The sequence below is a fragment of the Eublepharis macularius genome, chromosome 13, assembly GCF_028583425.1.
Source record: "Eublepharis macularius isolate TG4126 chromosome 13, MPM_Emac_v1.0, whole genome shotgun sequence".
Taxonomy (NCBI): domain Eukaryota; kingdom Metazoa; phylum Chordata; class Lepidosauria; order Squamata; family Eublepharidae; genus Eublepharis; species Eublepharis macularius.
The window spans coordinates 64497691-64519959 of NC_072802.1; the positions used below are offsets into that span (position 1 = coordinate 64497691).

Genomic DNA, 22269 nt, shown 5'->3' on the forward strand with positions numbered 1-22269 from the left:
CCGCCCAGTGAAAGAAGTTTCACCAAATACTGTAACTTCTATTGACAGAGTTGAACACCCAGAAAGTGGTAGAGATGAGGCCAGTGGTAGAGATGAGGCCTAGCCCCCACCAAATGCCTGGCGGAACATCTCCGTCTTGCAGGCCCGGCAGAATGATAACAAATCCCGCTGGGCCCTAGTTTCCTCAGACAGAGAGTTCCACCAGGTCGGATCCAGGATTGAAAAGGCCCTGGCTCTGGTAGAGGCCAGACGGACCTCCCTGGGGCCAGGGACCATCAGCAACTGCTTATTAGCTGATCGAAGCGACCTCTGGGGAACATATGGGGAGAGGCAATCCTGAAATTGTGAGTGACCCTAGCAGCCCATGGAGCCCCCATTGTCTCAGGTCCTGATATTGGCCATTTTAATTGGACTTTATTATGAGGATGTTCAGGGTTGCAGAGGCAACCTCTGTTAGACTCATGCCATGAAAACCCCACCAGGGGTCGCCATAAGTAAACTATGACTTGAGGACACAAGTTCATTTTTTATTGTGAGGATATTCTTGTAAGCCACTTTGAGAGCTACATATGAGGCAGGGTATCGATACTAAAAAAATTACAATGTGGTCCAGGAAATTCCCATTTTAAAAAGATACCTCAGGCAAGGTGTTATACTCTTAGCTTGATCTGCCACGCCATGACATCCATTCAACAATATGAGAATAAAGCTGGTTTACTTTACAGGTTTATTGTAAAGATTACTGTGGCAATAATGGGCATTAACCACAGTTTGAGCTCCTGGAATGCATGTACATAAGTGATAAGTGTTGCTACCGATTTGTATAATTTATATACATTGCAAAATTTAGCTTTTTCATCCCAGAGATTTAATTTTTATTTAAACGTGGGTCTGGAATAGTCTTGACTAACCTGTGATAGATGCTTCAAAGAACCGGGGCATCAAGTGATAACTGCAATCTACACACAACACACATGACCATTAAAAAAAAACACACATCTTGGGGAACCTGATTATGGAGCCAAATTGAGTCACCATTTCATGAGTTAATTTTATTCCTTCTTTGGTGATGGATGCAAATCTTTCTCCCCTACTCCTGCCCCAATTAAAAGGAAGAGAAAAGACAGATTGTAGTATGCTTCCCATTCACTGTCCACAAGTGACAAGCTCCAGATACACAAGTGTTGTACTGTGATTATCCAGACTCTGGTTTCAAGCCAAGTACCGTGACTGCAAAATAAACTTCACCTGCCACGGATGACGCTCCTTCGAAAGCTATACCCGACGAGCTGCCTCCCAGATTGCGGGCCACGTGCAACATCACACTGTCAACCGTTTCGACCAATGCTCCAGCAATGGGTGCTGTCTGGAAAGCCAAAAAGGGACAGAATGATGAGAAATGGAGGCAGCAAAGGTATCTGATCTCTAAAGCATGCCTGAGAAATCAAGTATGCCTGTTTATCGAAGGATTCAAAGAGGGTAGCCTGGAGGCCTTTCTAAATGATTCTAGTTGGTCCTTTCTAATGATTCTAAAATACGCATGTAATAGTACTTCTAAAAATGGGATTATTTTGGTCAATGGGTTGATTATTTCCCCCATCCACTGACCAGCTGTCTTTCAATCAGTTAAAGCAATACTGCCATTGTTTTGTACCTTTTAATTTTTATCCTGTAGCTCAGCGGGAGGACAAGCAAGGACAGGCAGTCAGCAAAAAGCCCAGCCTTTGGCCGGAGTGACAAGTTGCTCAGACTAAGGAGCTGGGGCAGAATCAGCAGCTTTAGAGGTCCAGATAGGATATTACTGGCTTCTTATGTCACCTGATTCCTGCTGGGATGATGCCTGCAGTACCACCCTCTGAGCACCAGTCGTGATGGCGCTGTTGAGCAGCTGACCAAAGACCATACAAATTTCACAGGGACACAGGGAGCCAGGCCTCTCAGCTTTGTTTGAGATCCTCAGAACCTTGTGAACACATTCAAGTAGAAATCCATGGGCCACAACTATATGACATTTGAGCTGCCATCTCTCGATGACTTCCAGCTAAACAGGTGAACTGTCACCCCACATTGGAAGGTGTCTCCATATTAACGTCCTCTGACAACTGCAGCACCAAAACTTCATTTTCAGGGGGGCGGGTGCCATCACACATCTAACATCACAGAGAGAACTTTCGTATCCTCTCTGAAGGCAAAGGTATGTTTGGAGCCTAGAATGGGGCGGGGGGAGAGAAAGTAAATGTACGGGGAATTTAGAGTGGATCAGTGTTGGTTTGGGGAAAGGTAAATAGTTTAAAAAAAGGTAAATAGGTAAAAAAATCAACTCCTCCCCAAGCAGCTTTTCTTGGACAAAAAAAAAGAAAAACAATCTCCTAGAGCTAAGCTGTTTGGAAGACCATGCGGGGAGGAGAACATCCGCATGGAAATCTGATACCGAAGAATAATGGGTAGGAAAACGACTGAGCACATCCTCTTTCCTGCTGCTTCCCCACTAAAAATCAACACCTCCCAAAGCAGTTTTCCCTGGGGAGGGAAATAGGCCATCAGGGATCTGATGGCACATATTTGCTTGTCACATGTAGTTTGGCATGTAGAAATTACCTCCATGATATCAGTCCAGCTGGATAAGGAAAGCACATCTATTACAGTTTGCAAGAAAGCCTACAAATAAAAAAAAATAGATTATGCCATGACACCGCCATTCCTCTAGCAAACAACAATCAAGGCAAGGGCTTCATTAGATGTTGCCTGCCTGTTCATTCCAAATAATAGACACATATTCATGCATGTCACAGGGACACAGCATTGCCCGACGCTTGTCTTATTAGATATCATATGGTATTATTCCTAAGTAATTGGCTATTTGTTGATGCTAACAGTGCAATAATGTTCCAGCTACGCTGTCATTTGTTTATTTCTCTCCTCAAAACGTTGAAATGAAAATTGAGCAAAAATGACTGAAGCGGGAAGAAAAATAGGCCAGATAGCTACAGACTCAAGTTACCGGGTTCCCCAACTTGATGCCCATGGGGCCCAACTTGGTGCCTATGGAGCCCAGCATGGTGCCCATGGGCACAAGAGTGCCCAGGCTTTCCAAAAAAAATGGGAACAGCCATTGTAAGACATGGCTTGTTATTGCCTGCCCTAGTCCATATGAAATGGTTGCAATAGCACCCACCACCATTGGAGGATCACAAGGACTGGTAAGCACCTGCATTTGTGGTTCGATTCCTCCTTCGTGCTTTCTTTTTTTTTTCATTCTCCCATTCTCTTTCTCCCTTGTTCCCCGTCCCAGGGGCTTCCATCAATTCTTTTTATCCTCCTTCTGTAATTCTTTTACAAAGTGAGGAGGAGGATATTGTGTTTGGCTCCATCTCCTGGTGCAGCCACTTGGGACTTGGCTCCACCTCCCACGGCTGCCATTTTGGAACTCACCACTCCCTTGCAAAATTCCACAGGTTCAAAAAGGTTGGGGACCTCATGTGTGTATAGTTCTTTTAATAATGGAAACTACATCAAGGATTGTGTCAATGCTGCATGGCTGTGCCTCTGCACTAGCAAGTCTACAGTGCACATCGACAGTCGTGCACATCGTCTGTCATGACTCTCTATTGTTTCCCCTGCTTTTTTTGTTGATATTGCTGTGAGCAGGCTGGAGTTGTCAGCCGTGCCTTGGCAAATGACAGGGGATTTTGAGGTTGGTGCCTGGGGGGGGGGGGCAGAAATTTGGGGAGGATGCAATGTCACTGATGGGTGACGCTCCAAGAATTAAATCTAATATTTATGGTTTTAAAAAGGTAAATGTAGTCCCCTGTGCAAGCATCGAGTCATTACTGACCCATCGGGGGACACTGCATCACGACGTTTTTATGGCAGACTTTTTGTTACGGGGTGGTTTGCCATTGCCTTCCCCAGTCATCTACACTTTACCCCCAGGAAACTGGGTACTCCTTTTACCGACCTCAGAAGGCTGGAAGGCTGAGTCAATTCTGAGCCAGCTTCCGCCAGGACCGAACTCAGGTCGTGTGACAGAGCTTGGGCTGCAGTAATGCGGCTTACCACTCTGCGCCAGTAAAGGACCATAAAGACATGGAGAAATGCCTAGAGCTTGGAGCACAGGACTTGGGCCTAGTGGACTGGTTGATCCAACAAGGCAGCCTTCTCAAGTCTCAGCCTAAATAGGCTGGGTGTTAATCACGTTCAGCTGCACTTGCTGGCCAGTGCTGCAGCTCTTAAGGCTGGGCTGTGCTCTGGCCAGGATTCTGTGAGGAAGTACCACTCTCAGCACTGTACTCTGGATCTACAGGGAGGTGGAATGCAGTCAGTCTGGCATTTGGCCTCCTTTGTGCCACCTCAGACTGGACCTTCTGCAACCTGGGTTCTAAGGGGTTCATGTCCTGGCTGGTAGACGCCTAGTGGTTATCTTTGAGGCTGGTGGTAGGGCTGCCAGTCCCCCAGTGGGGGAAGGGGATCCCCCACTCCCAGCCTCTGCCCCCAGCCACCACTTACCTGGCCAGCGAGGGGAAAAGGCTCGGGGAAACGGGCCCGGGAGGCAAAAAACCTCCCTGGCCAGCACACAACGGGCGCACTCCAGGCGGATGCAACAACATCATTTCCTCAAGTGACATCATCATGCCTCATCATGCCTGGCAGTGGGCACACTCCCACACTTCACAGGGGCACAAATTTGGGAAGTGACATAATCGCACCCACCTTGAGGGTAAGATCACCAAAGCTAAATGCCAGGTCCCCCCACTGTCACTGGAAGGGTAAAGGGACCTGGCAACCCTAGCGGGTGGTAAGGTCTCCTCTAGTGCTGCTAGAGCATGGTTGGTGGGTGTGTCCGCAGAGTCAGGCCCTCCATGATCCCCCAAGTCCTCCTGGTTCCCTGGCCTTGGTTTCTCAGGCTCTTCCTCCAAGCCTTCCAAGTCAGAGTCACTTGAGCTGGTCAGAGGGGGCCATGACAACTATGGAAGTCATTTTCTGGCCATCATTTCTGCCACGAGAGTGTGGGGGATTGGGGCTGAGGGTGGGGCTTTTTAAAGGGTTTCTGCAGCCGCATAGACCGATATTCCTGACAAGCAAATTCAGGGCCAGATATAGGCCTAGGGTTGCCAGCCTCCAGGTAGTGGCTGGAGATCTCCCGGCATTAAAACTGGTCTCCAGGCCACAGAGATCAGTTCACCTGGAGAAAATGGCTACTTTGGGGGGGGGACTCTATAGAATTATGCCCTGCCAAGGTCCTTTCCCTCCCCAAACCCTACTTTCTCCAGGTTTCTCCAGGTTTCACTCCCCAGATCTCCAGGAATTTCCCAATTTGGAGCTGGCAACCCTATATAGGCCGAGGCTGTAAATTGCTCACCTCTGTGCTAAGGGCTGAGCCAGAGGTCTTTCCCAGCCCAGCTACCTTAGATCCTTTGGACTAGAGCTGCCAGACAAAATCGAGGCCCTTCTGCCTATGAACAACCACTGACCTACCACCCCTTTCTGAAATAATCGCATGAAGCTCAAAGCCCCTGTGATAACAGATTATCATAACAGAAGCCAATTAACACCCCTTGGATCCAGGTTTTCCGCTTCAGGTGCTGCCAGGAATGATTCTTTGCTGCTAATATATGGTCGCAGAACCAGTGCTGGGAGGCCACATCAGGTGAAGATCTTGGCCTCGTCACTCTGTTGGTTGGCTCTGCGAGGCAACTGTTTGGCACTGTGTGAAAAGGATGTTGGACAAGTTGGACAACTGGTCTGATCCAACAGGGTGCTTCTTAGGTCCAAGCACAACAGAGCACCATAGGATGTCCTCTCACCCTCCAGTTACTGCAACCAGCACCCGTGATGCATGTATTAAGGGGTGCCTGTTCTAGGGTGTTACATCTCTATTTTTATAAATCCTGCACAGTTACAGAATTGTTGCTTTGCCGGAAAAATAGCTGCAATGTTTCTCCCTCTGGAACATTTCTTGTATCCCGTTCTTCCTCCAAGGAACTCAGGATAGAACACCAATCCTATGGGGGTATGTGAGGCTGAAACAGAGTGACTGGCCAAAAATTCCCCAAAAAACTTCATGGCAGTGTCAGGGCTTGAACCCAGAAGTTTCAGATCCTAGTTCAGCACTCAAAACACCATTATACAGGTTGATAACTTATTTAATTTAGAAAATTTATATAATAATAACTGCTCTTATATACCGCTCTTCTAGACAGATTAGTAGCCCACCCAGAGCGGTGAACAAGTTAGTGTTATTATTATTATCCCCACAATAGAGCTGGGGAGCTGGGGCTGAGAGGAGTGGCTGACCCAAGGCCACCTACTGAGCTCATGGCAGTAGTGGGATTCGAACCAGCAGAGTGCTGATTCACAGCTGAACCACTTAACCACTGTGCTACACTAGCTCTCCACTTTCCCATTGGCCTGCTGAACATAATAACAGCAACCTATCCTCTTTCCTTGAAATTCAGAATACTTTTAAGGGGCACACACACAAATAGAAAAGGGACGGAGAAGAAATGGTATATTTTCCTTTCGCCTGAGTATGTAACCTGCAGCCCCCCTCCCCCGCCATTACTCCTGGCTTTAGCATCACACAATCACAACTGATTACTATCACAACAATGCTCAGTTAAGGCCAGGATTTAACAGGGAATAATCTGCCTGCCGCTGCAGCCAAAGCCACCGTTTTGTTAGCAGAAAGTGTCTTCTCGACCTCTGGCTAGCTCAAACCCTGCAGGCAAATGGGGGCCATAAAACACAAAGCAAAGCGGAAGGACAAAGTGCGGGAGGCATTCAGTTCATTGAGATGATGGGGCCGATACTGGAAAATACATACAAGTCAGCAAAACTTCTGCCTGAGTGCCATCAAATGAGGGGGGAAAGGCCTTGGAGATTTGCTGGGCGTGTTTGCAGCCACATCTGAACTGTGAGCCCAAAAGCATGAGGCCTCCGTAATAGAAACACAGCTCCCCCCTGCCTCTTCAGAGCTGCCAATGCCAGCCACCAGTCTTTCCCTAGATAAACTTCATTTGCTTATCTGTATAAAATATTCCTTAAACTATTTCTTACCTAATGAGTCTGGTAACAATGTAAAATTACACACATTTGAGATTAACAATATCTTTAAAAAAATGTACCCCTCCCCCAGCTTTTCCATAGGTGGGTAGCTGTGTTAGTCTGCAGTAGAACAGCAGGATTTGAGTCTAGGGGCACCTTAGAGACCAACAAGATTTTCAGGGGGCAAGCTGTAGACTCTCGAAAAGCTGACTCGGAAGTTTACACGCTGAAAATCTTGTTGGTCTCGAAGGCTGTTTTCACACATCTTACCAGCCACACAAAATCACACAAAACTCCCAGAACGATGGTGTCTTCCTGGCACAATTTCCCATCATGACTCTGGTTTGTGGTGGAGTAAGATGGCCGGTATGACATGTGAAAATGGGCTTAGTTGCCCCTAGTCTCAAATCCTGCTGTTTTGCATGGTAGTTGCCACTAGATACAACAAGCTCAAAGCAGTCAGTGTGTCTGTTCTGTATAAATGGCAAAAATATACTGTTAATATATAGAATAGACCATCTAGATAGACAGCAGAAAATGGCAACCCTCCAGAAACAGCTTTAGAACCAAAATAAGGATCACGTGCAATTCTCACCAGGGATCAATCAAAAGCCTCACTCAGAAGTTCATGTTCTCAACCTGTGTGTTCACACAGTGGCAAGAAGCACAGAAGCCTTGCAAATAAAGGCACAAAAAATATGTTACTAGTTCTCCTGCCACTAAGTACCACCATTAAATCTGTGGCGTAATGTCAGGCAGCCTGAAAAAAGAACCCCCTTCTTACACATTTACAAAAACTCCCTCTTTTAATAGAAAATACTTTCTCCATTTAACAACCTTTTTTCTTAATTTACCAATCCAATCACTTTGGCCAGCCCTACCAACAGCCATACATCTACTATTTACCTCAGTATATTGACTGATGAAGGAAATTTTCTTCAGTGAATCAACTATGAACTTTCCCCCAATAAATTGACTAACATTCCACAGAAAATCAAGTAAGGGATGAAGGAAATTTACCTCAGAAAACTAACATCAGTAAATCCAGAGACAGATGAAAGAAATGTACCTCAGTAAATGGACTAATGTTCCTCAGTGGACATACACCTTTCTAAGCCCATTGAAGTAAATAGGTTTAGGAGGGTTTAACTCTACAGAGTTACACTCCAAATGAAGTAACAGATGAAGAACATTTACCTCCATAAATTGACTAGTATCCCTCAGTAAATCAAGTAATATATGAAGAAAATATTCCTCAGTAGCTGAACTAACAAATAAAAGTAAATTTACCTCAGTAAGATTAAAGGCAGTCTCTGCTGAGAGTGATTCATTGGGCAATGCAAGGGAAATGTTTTCCAAGTAGTCCAGCATGGCACCAGGGTGATGGAAGTTTCCTCTCTCCTCAGTAAGGTTCATTATGATGGGTTGGTAGGCATTTCTGGACAGCTGGAAGGTTGACACAATATCTCACCTTTCATTATCAGGGGTCAACACAATACCTTCTAAACACTAAGGCACACAACAGGTGCAAGAAGCAAGTGTCTTATTCTGAGAAATTTAAAGCGATGAATTAACTGGATAACCCAATGAACTTTCATAGGTCAGCTTATGCCTTGACTACTGCAACCTTCTGGCCTTCCCTTGTCTCCCCTCAGTCCTTTATCCTCTATCCCAAACTCCAGTAACAAAATAATTTCACTCTCTCATTGCTCAGAGCATGAAATGCCCCCTTCAAATCTTTGCACAGATTCCCCCACCCCTTCCACATCCAACACAAGTCCTTACTTCAAAAGCTCGTCGTGGCTAGACTACACTCTGTTTACATGCCTGTATCTCCTGTCACCTTCTTGTCAGCTGATTGACCCCCCAAACTACCTGCAATTCTCTCACTCCTTTAAAGACTCTATCCAGTCTCCACTGCCTGGAATTCCTTCCCTGACTGCCTACATGGGACTACCTCAATTTCTGCAAATCCCTCTTTAAATGAAACCACCTTCTCCATGGGGTCTTTGGCTTAAGCCCTCAGAAAGCACCAACAAATGAAAAAAAGCTTAAGTATGTATTGCTGCATTTGCTCATGTCTATCCCTTGTTAACCTTGCCAGTCTCCATCCATATTTCCTTCTCCTCTATCAATTCTCTCCCCCATTAAATTTCAAATTATTATATCCTCTGGGCACTGACCTGTCTTTTATGTTGAAGCGTCATGCCCACGGAGGATGTTATCTAACATAGTAATAGCTTTTCCAAGGCAATGTTTCCTTATCTTGCCTCCATCTCAGGATGGCATTGATCTGTGTTATTATTTTCTACATGAAGATCAACATCTACTCAATGCACCCTTTCTCAAGTTTATCAGTTTGGTTATGTGGAGCACTCCTATCTAAGAACATGAGAAGGGTGTTGGCAAATCAACCAAGGTCCATCTAATCCAACAATCTATTGCCAAAAAATGTCAGCCACAGTCAAGGCCTAATGGTGTGCCCTCATTAGCTATCCTCTTCATCCAGCACTCAGCCTCTTTACGTGAAAGTACAATTTAGCTATCACGGCTGAAAAAATTATCCCATTCTTCCGTTACATGAAAGGGCCATAGGAGGCTGCGCCACTACAAACCTTCCAGAAATTGCTGTGGTGAGCTGCGACCTGGGGCTGTGGCGAAGAGTACTCACCACAGAGCCATTAAGTTGCAGCTTGCTTCAATAAAACGATCTCAAGAACGAGCAATGAGCGAAAGAGGTTTTAACGAAAACAAATACCAAAGCGTTTCACCTATACCGAGTGAAAATTGCTTCCTTTCTCATTCTGACTAAACACACTTGATAACAGCTACGTCAAAATCCCATTAGTTTTCATCTTGTTCGCTTCAGACTTGCGGGGCGTGAGTTGAATTTCTGATGTGTTGTTGAAGAGGGCGAGGCAATCACTCCGGCAACAAACTTATTTGTGCTACAAGTTAAACTGGAAGCTTTACTGTTTTTCTTTTTTTTTTAATTCCTGTGAACGGACAATAATGTAGGGGGATGAACTTCTCTAAAGCAGTTATTGTCAATGTGATACCCGTGGGCACCATGGCGAAATCTTATGCATTTCCTAGTGTCCATTTACTTCTTTGACAAACCATCTCTTGCCAAAGCAAAGAGCCAGCCCTATCTTTCTCCCGTCACATTGGAGTAGGAGGTATTTCAAAAGAACCCTTCAAGCATCACATTTACGTCTGAGGAACACCGATTCAGAAATAGCTGCCATTGTCAGAACACCTTGACGTACAATCTCCCCATGTTTTGTGACTTGCCCTCCCACTCTATGGCAGCCATTCTGTGATTGCCTCTTAGGGGCAGCCATTTTGTGATGGTGCCCACTTCTCATTCTCAAAATTTCAACAGGAATAACAAGATGAGGATCCCTGCTCTAAAGCCTGAGATTAATGAGAGGGCTGCTAATTCGTATATATGCCAGTTCCCTCTCCCCTCCCATCTGCAGTCCACCCATCACACTGCATAAAGTGTGCCCCCACCACATCAAAATAGGCTTACTAGGCTACTGCTGGGGGCAAGGGATCTCCTGCCTTGAGCAGCAGCTGGAAAACAATCATGTTTTTAAAAAGCCAACAGTGACAGCATGATGTCATTTCCAGGGAAAACATGGAAGTGATGTCAGTCCTCTCTAAGAATCGCCAGACACTCTATAGTTTTATCGGGAAGTGATGTCATGCTGCCACTGATAGCACCCCCTCCAGGTCCCCTGCCTTCCTGGACTCACGCCAGTTAAATTTTTTTGTTGATTAAAATTGGGGGAGGGGGGGGGACAAATTTTTTCATTACACATAACCAGCAGTAAAGAGACAGAATTTCAAAACCTTGCCTACCATTGGAAGCGTTTCTGTTGCTTGTTGGCTCCATGGAGCTGTCGAAGAAAGTAAAGGTTGATCACCTAGAAAAAACATTCATATAAATTGTCCCTTCACCTTAAATCATCACAGTGCACAATCCAAGATAAAACCAGGGTAAAAGCTGGCAAAGTTCTGTTAGTCGGAAATCAACAGACCAGCCTATTGCAGTGTGTTCTGATTCCTCATTCCCACACTTCGTTTCCCTGCTAAGTGAACAGATGCTGATTGTTGCTAGAGTATCAAAGCACAGTGTCCCCTCCCTGATATGAGCCACTCTGCACATAAGATCTTTGGATTCTGGCCCAGCACATACATAACACTATCTCCCAGCAAACCATCTTTTGCAAGTTGGTCGCCAGTCACAAGTATACGATTCCCCATACCACCAATTACCTAGCACGAAGTCCTCTCTCCCTCCATCAGTCTGAAAGTCCAATATTATATCTGCACCAAAGTTATCAATTTAGGTCAAGGTTCCCATTTTAACTAGTATGTGCAGCCAAGATTTGAAGGGGTCTTTTAAGTCCCTTAAAATGCTCCTCTTTCAGATGCAATCCAAGATTTGCACCCGCGGCTTGCTAGAATGAGTGGTATTTCCACTTACCTACAGCAGCTGCAAAATACTGTTCAACTTCCTTGGGTGTGAGCACTCTTTCCCATATGATAAATTCATCAAAAACCCCGTTAACATAACGCCCGGTCTGGTCAGCCTCTGATCCCGTCAACATGTTTGAATTTGAGTCCACATAGCTGTAGGAAACTTTTCCGTTAGGATCAGTGGTATGTAAGGTTCCGTTGACATACACTTTCAAACCATCTTGAGATTTCCAGGTGAAAAGAACATGAGTCCAGTAGGGACCTGGAAAGAAAAATAAAACAGAGGAGATCATAAGGTTCCATAAAGTCACTGACACAAATCTGCATCTCAGAAGTAAACAAATATTGAATGAGGGGGAGGATTTAAGTCCAGTGGCACCAACAACATTTTCAGAGTGAGCTTTTGAGAGTCAGAGCTCCCTTCTTCAGGCATGAGTAGGAATGGAGATCCCTGAACCTTTATATCCTAGCCAAAGTTGGGTTGCCCACCCACCTTTGGCTGGGATATAAAGGCTCCTGAATAGAAGAAGGCAAGAACTGAAATACGAACCAAGTTCGTCACAAACTGGGCCAGTTTATGGTTCATAAACCAGCAGTTCGCAGGAGCTAATTTCTCACAAACCATGACGAATTTTAGCCCAGTTCGTTTGGTTCAAATTTCAGTTTGTCACTGCAGACAGCCTGGTGCTGATCAATCAGTTTCCTAGCAACGGGGGGGGGCTCTCTGCAGACCTTCTGCTGACCCAGAAGTGACGTTTTCACAAACCGAACAAACTCGTTCACGAACCGGGGCGAGTTTGTGGAAGTTCATGGTTCGTGAAACATAATGAACCACAAACTGCACGGTTCAGAATTTTCCCAGTTCGTGCCCATCTCTACTCAGGAATTTCCATTCCCTACTTGTGCCTGAAGATGGGAGCTCTGACTCTTGAAAGCTCATACCCTGAAATTCTGGTTGATCTCTAGAAACAAATCCTGCTGTTCTACCGCAGACCAACACGGTCACACGCTTAAACTATCCTCATGGATAGGAGGAGATCCATATTTTACCACGCCTTCAATCACTTAGCATAAAAATTGATTTTAATATATGTTAAATGAAAACTAAGGTTTGGTAAAATGATGTAACAGAAGCCTAAGATTGTAGAATAAGATATACTAGGGTATACGGATTTGGAACCTCCCACACGTAAAAACCTTCCTGCAAGCAAAAAAAAAATCACATCAAGTTGGAAAGAGTCTGGCCCAGCCCAAATCCCTATTGCATTAATTTTTCTTCTTGCGGAGAGCTGCATAGAGTACCATTCATAAACATGATCCTCCGTCTGTGGTCAGCGGAGTACAATGTTTTACCACCTCAAAACTCCAATGCCTCCTTTTACTGCTTGCACAAACCAGCCCTAAAGTGCACCAAAATTATCAGCACATTGCCCAAAAGAAATGTTTAATTTCAAACAAGAGAGTTGCTCAAGCTTGTTTCCAAACATCACCTTCCGCTCTTCCCTCTGTTTCCTGATGTGCAAGGACATATATATTCAGTGCTGATGGAAATGTACTCTGCACCTGTTCAAGCACCCATTTTCTACTTTGCACCACCCAAATTTAAGCCATGGCACTGTAAACAGATGCCGCAGCTGACTCCAGAAGAGCCCTGGTATTCATTGAGCCAGGATTTAGAGCTGGCAGTTCTGCAACCTGGCCATAGCTCAGTGGCAGAGCGCACACTTTGCAGGTATGTGGTCCCTTGAAGTTTAATCCCTGGCCTTTCCAACTAAATAGGCAGCAGATATGAGATTCTCTTGACTGATCTTGGAGAGATGCCGTTGAGAATGGAAGTACTGAGCCAGATGGGCCAATGGTCTGACCTGGCATAAGGCAGCTTTGTATCTCATGCCCTTGTAAGAGGGTTCCTGTTATTCACAGCCAGGATTGTTCAGTGCTAGAAAAATTACAACATGTAATAATGGGTTCTTCCAAAGAATTTAGATTTAATTTTTTTTAAAAAAAAAACCTCATGTTGCTAGCCCCTCTGGCTGAAAGTTAGTTGAAAGTCAGTGCCAGGTAAAATCTCAGAAGTCACAGGTAGAGCTATAAAACATGGAGCTTCAAGCAAACCATATATCAGTAGGCTCTAGCTATATCGTTCATATAAAGTCATTACAGTAAGCATCATCTAGCAAAAAATGCACAAACTAAGAAAATTTACCACCCAACAGGAAAACCAGTTATTCTACGGCTATATAGGGGACTAGGAGTGAATATGGAAGGTCTATAGGTGGACAAATTCAGTCAGGGGTAGGGATGCCAGACCCATGGTGGAGTTGGGGGATCCCACACCCCACCCCCACTTATCTAACCTGCGGGGGGAGTACACCTTCCGTGCGCGCTCCCCCGTGATTGTGTACACTCCCATGCACAGCAGCCGCCGGGATCGGGCCCATTTTGGCCCGGATCAGGGCCACTGCAGAGCATGGGAGCGCTGCTGCGTTCTGCAGCGCTTCGAAACGGACCCATTTTGGATGAAATCGGGCTCATTTCGGGCCCATTTTGCTGCGGATCAGGCCCGTTTTGAGGTGCTGCAAAGCGCAGGAGCGCTCCTGTGCTCCGCAGCACCTCAAAACAAGCCCGTTTCAGCACAGATCGGGCCTGTTTTGAGCCCCTGCGGAGCGTGGGCGCGCTCCCAGGGACTGCACAATGACATCACTCCTGAAGCGCGCACCCCCCTCTCCCCCAAGGTAAGTGCCAGGCCCCTATCCGCCCGCTGGGAGGTTGAGGGGTCCTGGCAACCCTAGTCAGGGGGCTCCTGATTTCTCAAGCCCTTGACTCATTAAGCTGGAGTTTCCTCCCAGTTTGGGTGGGTTGGTCTGTAGTAGAAAAGCAAGATTCGGGTCCAGTAGCACCTTAAAGACCAGCTAGATTTCCAAGGTATGAGCTTTCTCCTTTCCTTGTATCTTTTTTTTTCATGAATACATTTTATTTTATTGATAAGTTTAAAATTCCAACAAAAAGGAAAGAGAAAAGAGAAGGAAAAGAAGAAATAAAGGAGAGAAAAAGAAGAGAACAAAAAATTAAAGAAAAAACCAAAGAAAAATAATACATATATAAGAAGTCATTTTCCATTTTTCTCTACAATACCTATCATATCTTTACAAACATTATACATGTAGGTTTGATACCTCCAAAATTTACATTTCAATAATGCCCCCCTTCCCCCCAGTTTTATCCTCTTAGAAATCGAATCCACAAATCATCAGTTCATTTTTTCTTGTCTCACGCAGAAAGTAAATAAGGGGTTTCCAATTTACTATAATTTAATAAGGGGTTTCTAATTTACTATAAAAGTAGACAATGCTTTGTCTCTGAATCCTCTCCTTGTATCAGACAAAGGGAGCTCTGACTTTCGAAAGCTGGAAATTTAGTTGGTCCTTAAGGTGCTACTGGACTTAAATCTCCCAGTTCGGGGCTCCCTGTTTGGCTTGGAACAGCTTATCTATCTTTAAAATGGAGACCTCCGGTACCTGTTAGAATTCATTCAAAATGGAGGACGGATGCTAATTGACTCTGTAAAAAAACTGTTGATTTTTGTAGTCGTAAGTACAAAATGAATTTAAAAGGAATTTTCTTCTGATGGAACTTGATACTTTTTGAAATATTTCTGGATATATTGCTTGGACCTTATATATCTGGAGAGATATATCTATATTTATCATATTTGTGGTACTGTATTATATATATAACAGTTGTTAAAGTATTGGCACTAGCACTTTAAAAATATTTTATCTGTTTACAGCACTTGGCACTTTAACTTTGGCTGTTTCAGAGTTTGGATTATTGTTTGATGCTTTGCCTACTATATGTAATCAACACGTTATACACATACCACTTTACTAAAATTGCCTTATGAATAAGAGTTTTTGACTTATGAAGGAATCTTCTTGATTTGATTTAGTTAGTTTGATTTGATTTAGTTTGTCGCTTTCTGTTGGAATCAGATTTAATCGACTAAAACGTGCACGATCAATTCTTAGTTGAACAGTAGCCCTATTTAATAACAAATAAGTTTGCTGCATCCATCATCCCTGTTCGTCTTCAAGAAACAAACCATTTGGAAAACCTGGATTTACCTGATGGGATGAAACTTGCCTCCCACTTCCATGAATGTTGATGGTTGTACAGTTCCACAGATCCTTTGCCTTCACTGAAGGAGATCTTGAACCCATTGGAAAGGACCTGATCACCATATGCTGGGGGAGAATCAGCCTGCTGCCCCTTTGTCTTCCAGAAAAAAGAGAACGTGACACCTAACAGAGGCAAGGGAGAGAAGATGGAAGGGAGGTTGACTGTGTGAAGATGGATGGGGAATTTAAACTCTTTGCTCACTTGCCTATATCCCATTACTGCAGCTGTTAAGCGTGAGACTCTCTTCCACTTATTCATTTGTTATACTTTCTCTCTTATTCAAAGTATCTTAGCATACATTTTATTATAAATGATAAAAGGCTACAATTTATAAAACAGCAAAGCAGCAGAAACGAAAATAGCGGCATCCAAAGTACATTAAGTTGTTTTTCAAAGCTGGTTTTCATAGGTGCTCAAATATAATAATAACAACAACAATAATAATAACAACATTCTATTTATATACCGCCTTTCAGGACAACTTATGGCCACACTCAGAGTGGTTACAAAGTGTGTTGTTATTATCCTCATGACAATCACCCTGTGAAGTGGGTGGGGCTGAGAGAGCTGTGACTGACCCAAGGTCACCCAACTGGCTTCAAGTGGAGGAGTGGGGAATCAAACCCAGTTCTCCAGATTAGAGTCCTGCTGCTCTAAAGTAACTGATCCAAGGTCACCCAGCTGGCTTCAAGTGGAGGAGTGGGGAATCAAACCTGGCTCTCCAGATTAGAGTCCTGCTGCTCTTAAGTGACTGATCCAAGGTCACCCAGCTGGCTTCAAGTGGAGGAGTGGGGAATCAAACCTGGCTCTCCAGATTAGAGTCCTGCTGCTCTTAAGTGACTGATCCAAAGTCAACCAGCTGACTTCAAGTGGAGGAGTGAGGAATCAAACCCAGTTCTCCAGATTAGAGTCCCGTGCTCTTACCCACTACACCAAACCCGCAAAAAGGGCATGCAACATCAGCCCCTGAAATTGGCAGGAATTTAAAAAAAATTCTGAATTGGCCCAACCTTCTATAAATATTAGGAGCATGACCTTCCTGAAGGGCCAACAGGACACTAACTTCTGCTTGCTAATTTCAGGCTCCCAGCTCTCCTGATTTCATGGATTTGGAGCCAGAGAGCACACCCTCCAAGTCTACATACGGCTGCTCACAAACCCGGTGTGCCCATGATCGCTTTTCTCTTCCACCACATGGCCTGTAGAAAGGCCTTTGCATCAGACAAAGCAACTCCACCCAGAAAATCTTTTCTATTCATTTTACACAACCAGGTGCATGCATAACTTGTGCAGAAACTTGAGCGATGGATAGCAAGTTTGGAAGTGCGTACTTTGTTCTGGAATGCATTTTTTGTTATGGTTTTTATCCTATTCCTAAAATCTTTAGGAGGGGGAAAAAGAACGCGGCGGGGGGGGGGGGGGAGAGACAGAATTAAGCAAATAAACTTCAGGAAGGTCAGACATGTTAATTTGCTACAACAGGGACAACAAAAGAGTCCAGTGACACCTTAAAGCCTAATTTATTTATTATGACATAGGCTTTGCAGATTAGAGCCCGATAGGATTGCTAATTTCAGGCCGGGAAATTCCTGGAGATTTGGGGGTGGAGCCTAGGGAAGGCGGGGTTTGGGGAGAAGAGGAACCCCAGCAAGGTTTAATGCCCTACATTCCACCCTCTGAACCTGCAATTTCCTCCAAGGGAACTGATCTCTGTAGAATGGAGACCAGTTGTAATTCAGGGAGATCTCTAGGCCCCACCAGGAGGTTGGCATCCTTAGCCTCTGATGAAGTCCGTGGAAGCTCACGTATGGTAATTTTGAAGGTTAGCACAAAAGCATCAGGTTGGCATCCAAATCTATCTTTTGTCTACACAACCATTCAAAATCACAACAATCATATAGTAGAAGAAAAGTTCTATGTTACTCATAAGCTTATGAAACTGTCCAGTAAGCAGTAACAAGGACATCCCTATGCCTGACAACAGACCATTTTGTGCCATACAAAGACACGTTTTTTTCAGTTTTGGATTAACTTTTCCCCTTCTTATGCTGCTGCTTTTTATAATATTGATTTTGCTGCTATAGCTCTTGGATTACATTCTGCTGTTTGTTTTACTGCTGATGGTTTGAACAGTTAATTGTATTGGTTTTTTTAACATATTTATTCATTTATTATATTTTATTGATTGATTGATTTGATTTGATTTATACCCCGCCCTCTCCACAGATGGGCTCAGGGCGGCTAACAACATTCAAAAATACATTAAAAGTCAAAAAAACATAAAATCAATAATTTTTAAAAAGTCATTAAGGAGCAGGCTATTTAAACAAATATTGGGAGTCCATATATGGGCATATATTTATTTATGTTATTTACAGTCTGCCTTTCTCACTGAGTCCCAAGGTGGCTCACACAGTGTGAAATTAGTATAGTTTTAAGAGTTTTTGTTGTTTTTTTACTGTTAAAACTTTCTTATTACACTTTACCCTGTTCTTTCTCCACACAACTGGGGGTGATGCACTTGGTTCTCCCATCCTCCATTTTATCTTCATAACAATATGAAGTAGACAAGGCTAAGAAAGGGATCATCTGGTGAAGTTCATGTCTGAGGGGAGATTTTTACCTGGGTCTCTCCCAGCCTAGTCCAGCACTCTAACCATTATACAACAGTGCTGTGTCTGAGGCAAGGACAGCGATCCATCCTAGAGAAGGCAGAAAGGAAAGGAATTCCACAGCAGAGGTGTGCACCAAAAAAAGATTCAGGTTTCCCACTTTGGGTTTCTTGCAAGCAGCAAGAAAAGTGTTGCTTTCAACTGGCTTCCTGCTCCGCTGCTTTTTTCACCAGATGGAGGGGGGAGAAGGGGTTCCCTCCTCCCCATCAGGTAAAAAAGGTGGCAGTGCGGGAAGCTCAAAGCAGCACTTTTCTTGTCATTTGCAAGCAGCAAGAAAGTGCTGTGGCTGCTGCCCAAAACTTCCTGAATGCTCCAAAGCTTCCAGAAAGCTTTACTTCGGTATTTCTGAATCAGCTCAGTAATGCTGGGGCCGATTCGGAAATTACGAATCTACATGAATCGGCCCAATTTGGGTTAATAACCCGAATCAGAAACCCGAAGCACACACCCCTCTTCCACAGCTCATCTAATCTAATCCCCTGCACAGAGATAAGATTTCCATACTTGTATTCCTAAATTAGTTTGGGAAGCAGCATTGTTGAGGGAGGGATAGGCACGACCTACATAAATAAAATCAGCTTGGTTATAGTTTGTAGAGTTCCTAATTCTATCTACATCCCTGTGAATAGCTGGGAGTTATATTTTGTATGCCAAAAGCCTTACTTCCATGCTGGGGATCAGATTAGCTGAGGTTTGGAGTTCCCTTCCCCAGGAGCCCCCTAGAGATGGGTGGAGAGCCCTGGCTTTCGGTCAACACAATGACACATCTGTTGATTGATCTTTTATTTATTCTGCATCAGTTCTTTCTGCAAAAGGGAAAGTTGTGGTTTTTCCAGCATTGTTTGCTATTATTTTAGGCCTGCTGAGATCTGTGTTATTGTTGGTGGAGGAAAGTACACTGTTGCGCTTGGAAATGAGAGCAGCCAGGCCTAACTACGGCCGCGGCGCTTCAGATCCTCCGGCTGGCCTTCATCCGACCACAGGCTTAGGGCAGCCAAATTCTCCCCTTGATTTTTTCCCCCTTGTTTACATACAACACAGATGGGCAAACCTTCGAAGAGCCGAAGCTTTGCTCAAATGAATCTTTTTTGGATTAAGGCCATTCTCAATTTATTACGGCGGCTTTCTATGCCTTTTGACTGCCCATATTTATCAGGGATAGTCCATGTTCTCTATCTCTTGGGAGATTACTTTTAAAACTTTCGTGCATGGGTAAGAAAATGCACATGCATGAATACAGAATTCTAATGCAATAATTCCATTATTTTCCACATGCACACGCACAAACTTCACCATAAGTACACAACAGCAGTTGTACTGGATCAGACCAATGGTACATCTTGTCCAACAGCCTGTATTACAAAGTGGACAATCATATTTATTTGTGCTTTTTAAATTATTCTGCTCCTCCACTGCCCCTGCAATGGGCTGCGATTAGGCTCAAAGATACCCAATAACGACTACAAGCAGGGCATGGAGGCCAAGGAAAGGACACCCCAAGTTGTTGGTTGTTGTTGGTAGCCAGTTGGTAGGACACCCCAACTGAGCGACGCGTTGGGCAATCTAAACTCCCCTCTGCCTGGAGATCAGGGGGCGGGGCCACCAGCCATGCGACCATTTTCTCCGAGGGCAACCCACTGAGTTCCACCACCTCTTTTCCCAGAAAAAAAGCCCTGATCACTGCTGTACGCACAAAGCAAGGTTGCCAACCCTTGCTGTAAACAATGAAGAACGTTAGGGCTTTGCTCTGACCGAATCACACCTGATAAAGATACCTGGCCGAATTAGACACTCCATCCACCCAAGGGAGGCTGGTTGGAAGGAGAAGTCCAGAGCAGCAACACTTAGAGAGAGATAACAGACAGCCTCCTTTGAAGGCAGTTAATTCTGCAGCATCTCTACATCAGTATTGATCGAAAGTAAAAAGATACAGAGGAATTAGCTATCCCTAGCCATATCCTGTGCATAGCATAGCGGCTACTGTCTTGAATTTTGACCTGTGAGACCTGAGTTCTAATCTACTGTTGCCAGAACAATAAAGGATAAGGGGGCCTCTATGTCAGCTCCTTGGAAGAAGGGTGGGATACTTTTATTCCTCAAAATAACTCAGTAAAGGACATAGTCCTCTGTTCCCCCTTTAGCCTCATAACATCCCCGGTTAGGTGGAGAGATGGTGACTGATCCACGGTCACCTATAAGACTCAGGGCACAATGGGAACCTAAGCCCAGGTCTCTCTGCTCCTCGCATTTATCCACTACACCATTCTGGCTCTGCCAAGCAAAGGTAATGCTAATTGTAAAGAGGTTTGGCCACACCAATGAAGTATGCAGAGATGTGGCATACTGCTCCTTTTCCCCGGGAGGCTGCTTTGGATTCACAGAAGACTTTAATTATTTATTTCATTTCTTATGACACCACGGAATGCCGTAATGCAAAATTTAGGAATAACAAGGAACAATGTTCCTTCCCTCTACCACCTTTTCTTTAGTATTTTTACCCACTGTGCATTTCAGTGTTTTGTGATCTTAATATTTTCGTTTGCAAGCCCAGGGAAAGCTGGTCGTAAAAAATTTATTCCCAGACTTATATTACCATCACCATTGCAGAACTAATGTTGCAAACGGGTAAGTTTTATTTCCCCAACAGGGTGGGAAAGAAGCAAAATATATACACAAGAAATGGTGCACACAACAAAAATATTGTTGCGGCAGAGGATGAAAAATCTCCTCGAGTCTGCCCAGATCAGGATATGGGGTCCCCATTTTAGGAAAATGGGGAAGTGGGGACAACTCTTCTCCCTGCACTCCAGCTCATTGGCTATATACAATACAATAACTACAGTAAAAACCAGAGATGTCCCATTTCTGTATTCTCCTGGGCTATTCTGTTCCACAGACCCGAGCTACACATGATGTAGAGGGGTTCCCAGGCCAGATCCCCTGACATGTAACTTACCTGCAAAGTGGCTTCAGGCGACCTGAAATGGATTGGGGCCATGGCATTTAGGAAGGGGGTATTTATCTAAATGCTACATGCACAGTTTCCTTGACTGAAAATGATTTCTTCAGGGTGCCTGTAGCCCTATAAAAGAAAAGAGATATCTGTCTTTCCCCCCTCCCCACTGAGGTAAAAAGCAGCCTGGGGGACCATGATCAACTGGGGAAACAACATGGAGGGCAGTTAAAACCCACCTTCTCTGCCTCTTTTTCCACAATCTATATTGAGTCCTTTCCACAGTTGCAGGTCAGATTTACATCACCTGCCATTTCACATTAGAAATCAGTGTCCTGCTATCTTGGACAGGATTCCAACTAGAGATGGGCACGAACCGAAATACGAACCAAAATTAAGCACAAACCAGGCCGGTTCGTGGTTCGCGGACCACAGTTCGTCAGATCCCATTTCTGATGAACTGCCACGAACTTTAGGCTGGTTCGTTTGGTTCATTTTTTGGTTCATAACTGCAGACAGCCTGGTGCCAATCAATCAGTTTCCTAGGCAACAGGGGATGGACTTCCTGCAGACCTTCTGCTGACCTGGAAGTGACCTTCTTCTGGCCCGGAAGTGATGGTTTTCTGACCCGGATGTGACATTTTCACAAACCAAACAAACCGGTTCGCAAACCAAGGGCAGGTTCGTGAAAGTTCGTGGTTCGTGAAATTTGATGAACCACAAACCACATGGTTCGTTTTTTTTCCGGTTCGTGCCCATCTCTAATCCCAACATCTCCAAGATGTGTATCTCAAGCCCTGCCCTTTGTGCCCCTGCCTTCAGACACAAGGGGATGGTGATGACTAGGAAGGGGCATTTTCTGTGCTGGTGCCTCACTACTGCAATGCCTTCTCTCTTGAAGCTCACCTGGTACCTTGAGGCTCAAGGTCAAAA

General features: G+C 44.5%; 1 protein-coding gene across 1 annotated transcript in view; it reads right to left on the reverse strand.

Moving 5' to 3' along the window:
• ADGRD1 (adhesion G protein-coupled receptor D1) overlaps positions 1-22269 on the reverse strand; it is a 328223-nt gene that overhangs the window by 276017 nt on the left and 29937 nt on the right. The window contains exons 6-11 of the mRNA XM_054996571.1: positions 15657-15833; positions 11540-11794; positions 10912-10976; positions 8335-8490; positions 2599-2658; positions 1249-1366 (exon numbers count right to left, since the gene is read on the reverse strand). Of these exons, the coding sequence (XP_054852546.1) occupies positions 1249-1366; positions 2599-2658; positions 8335-8490; positions 10912-10976; positions 11540-11794; positions 15657-15833 (831 nt within the window). The remainder of the gene's footprint in view (positions 1-1248; positions 1367-2598; positions 2659-8334; positions 8491-10911; positions 10977-11539; positions 11795-15656; positions 15834-22269) is intronic.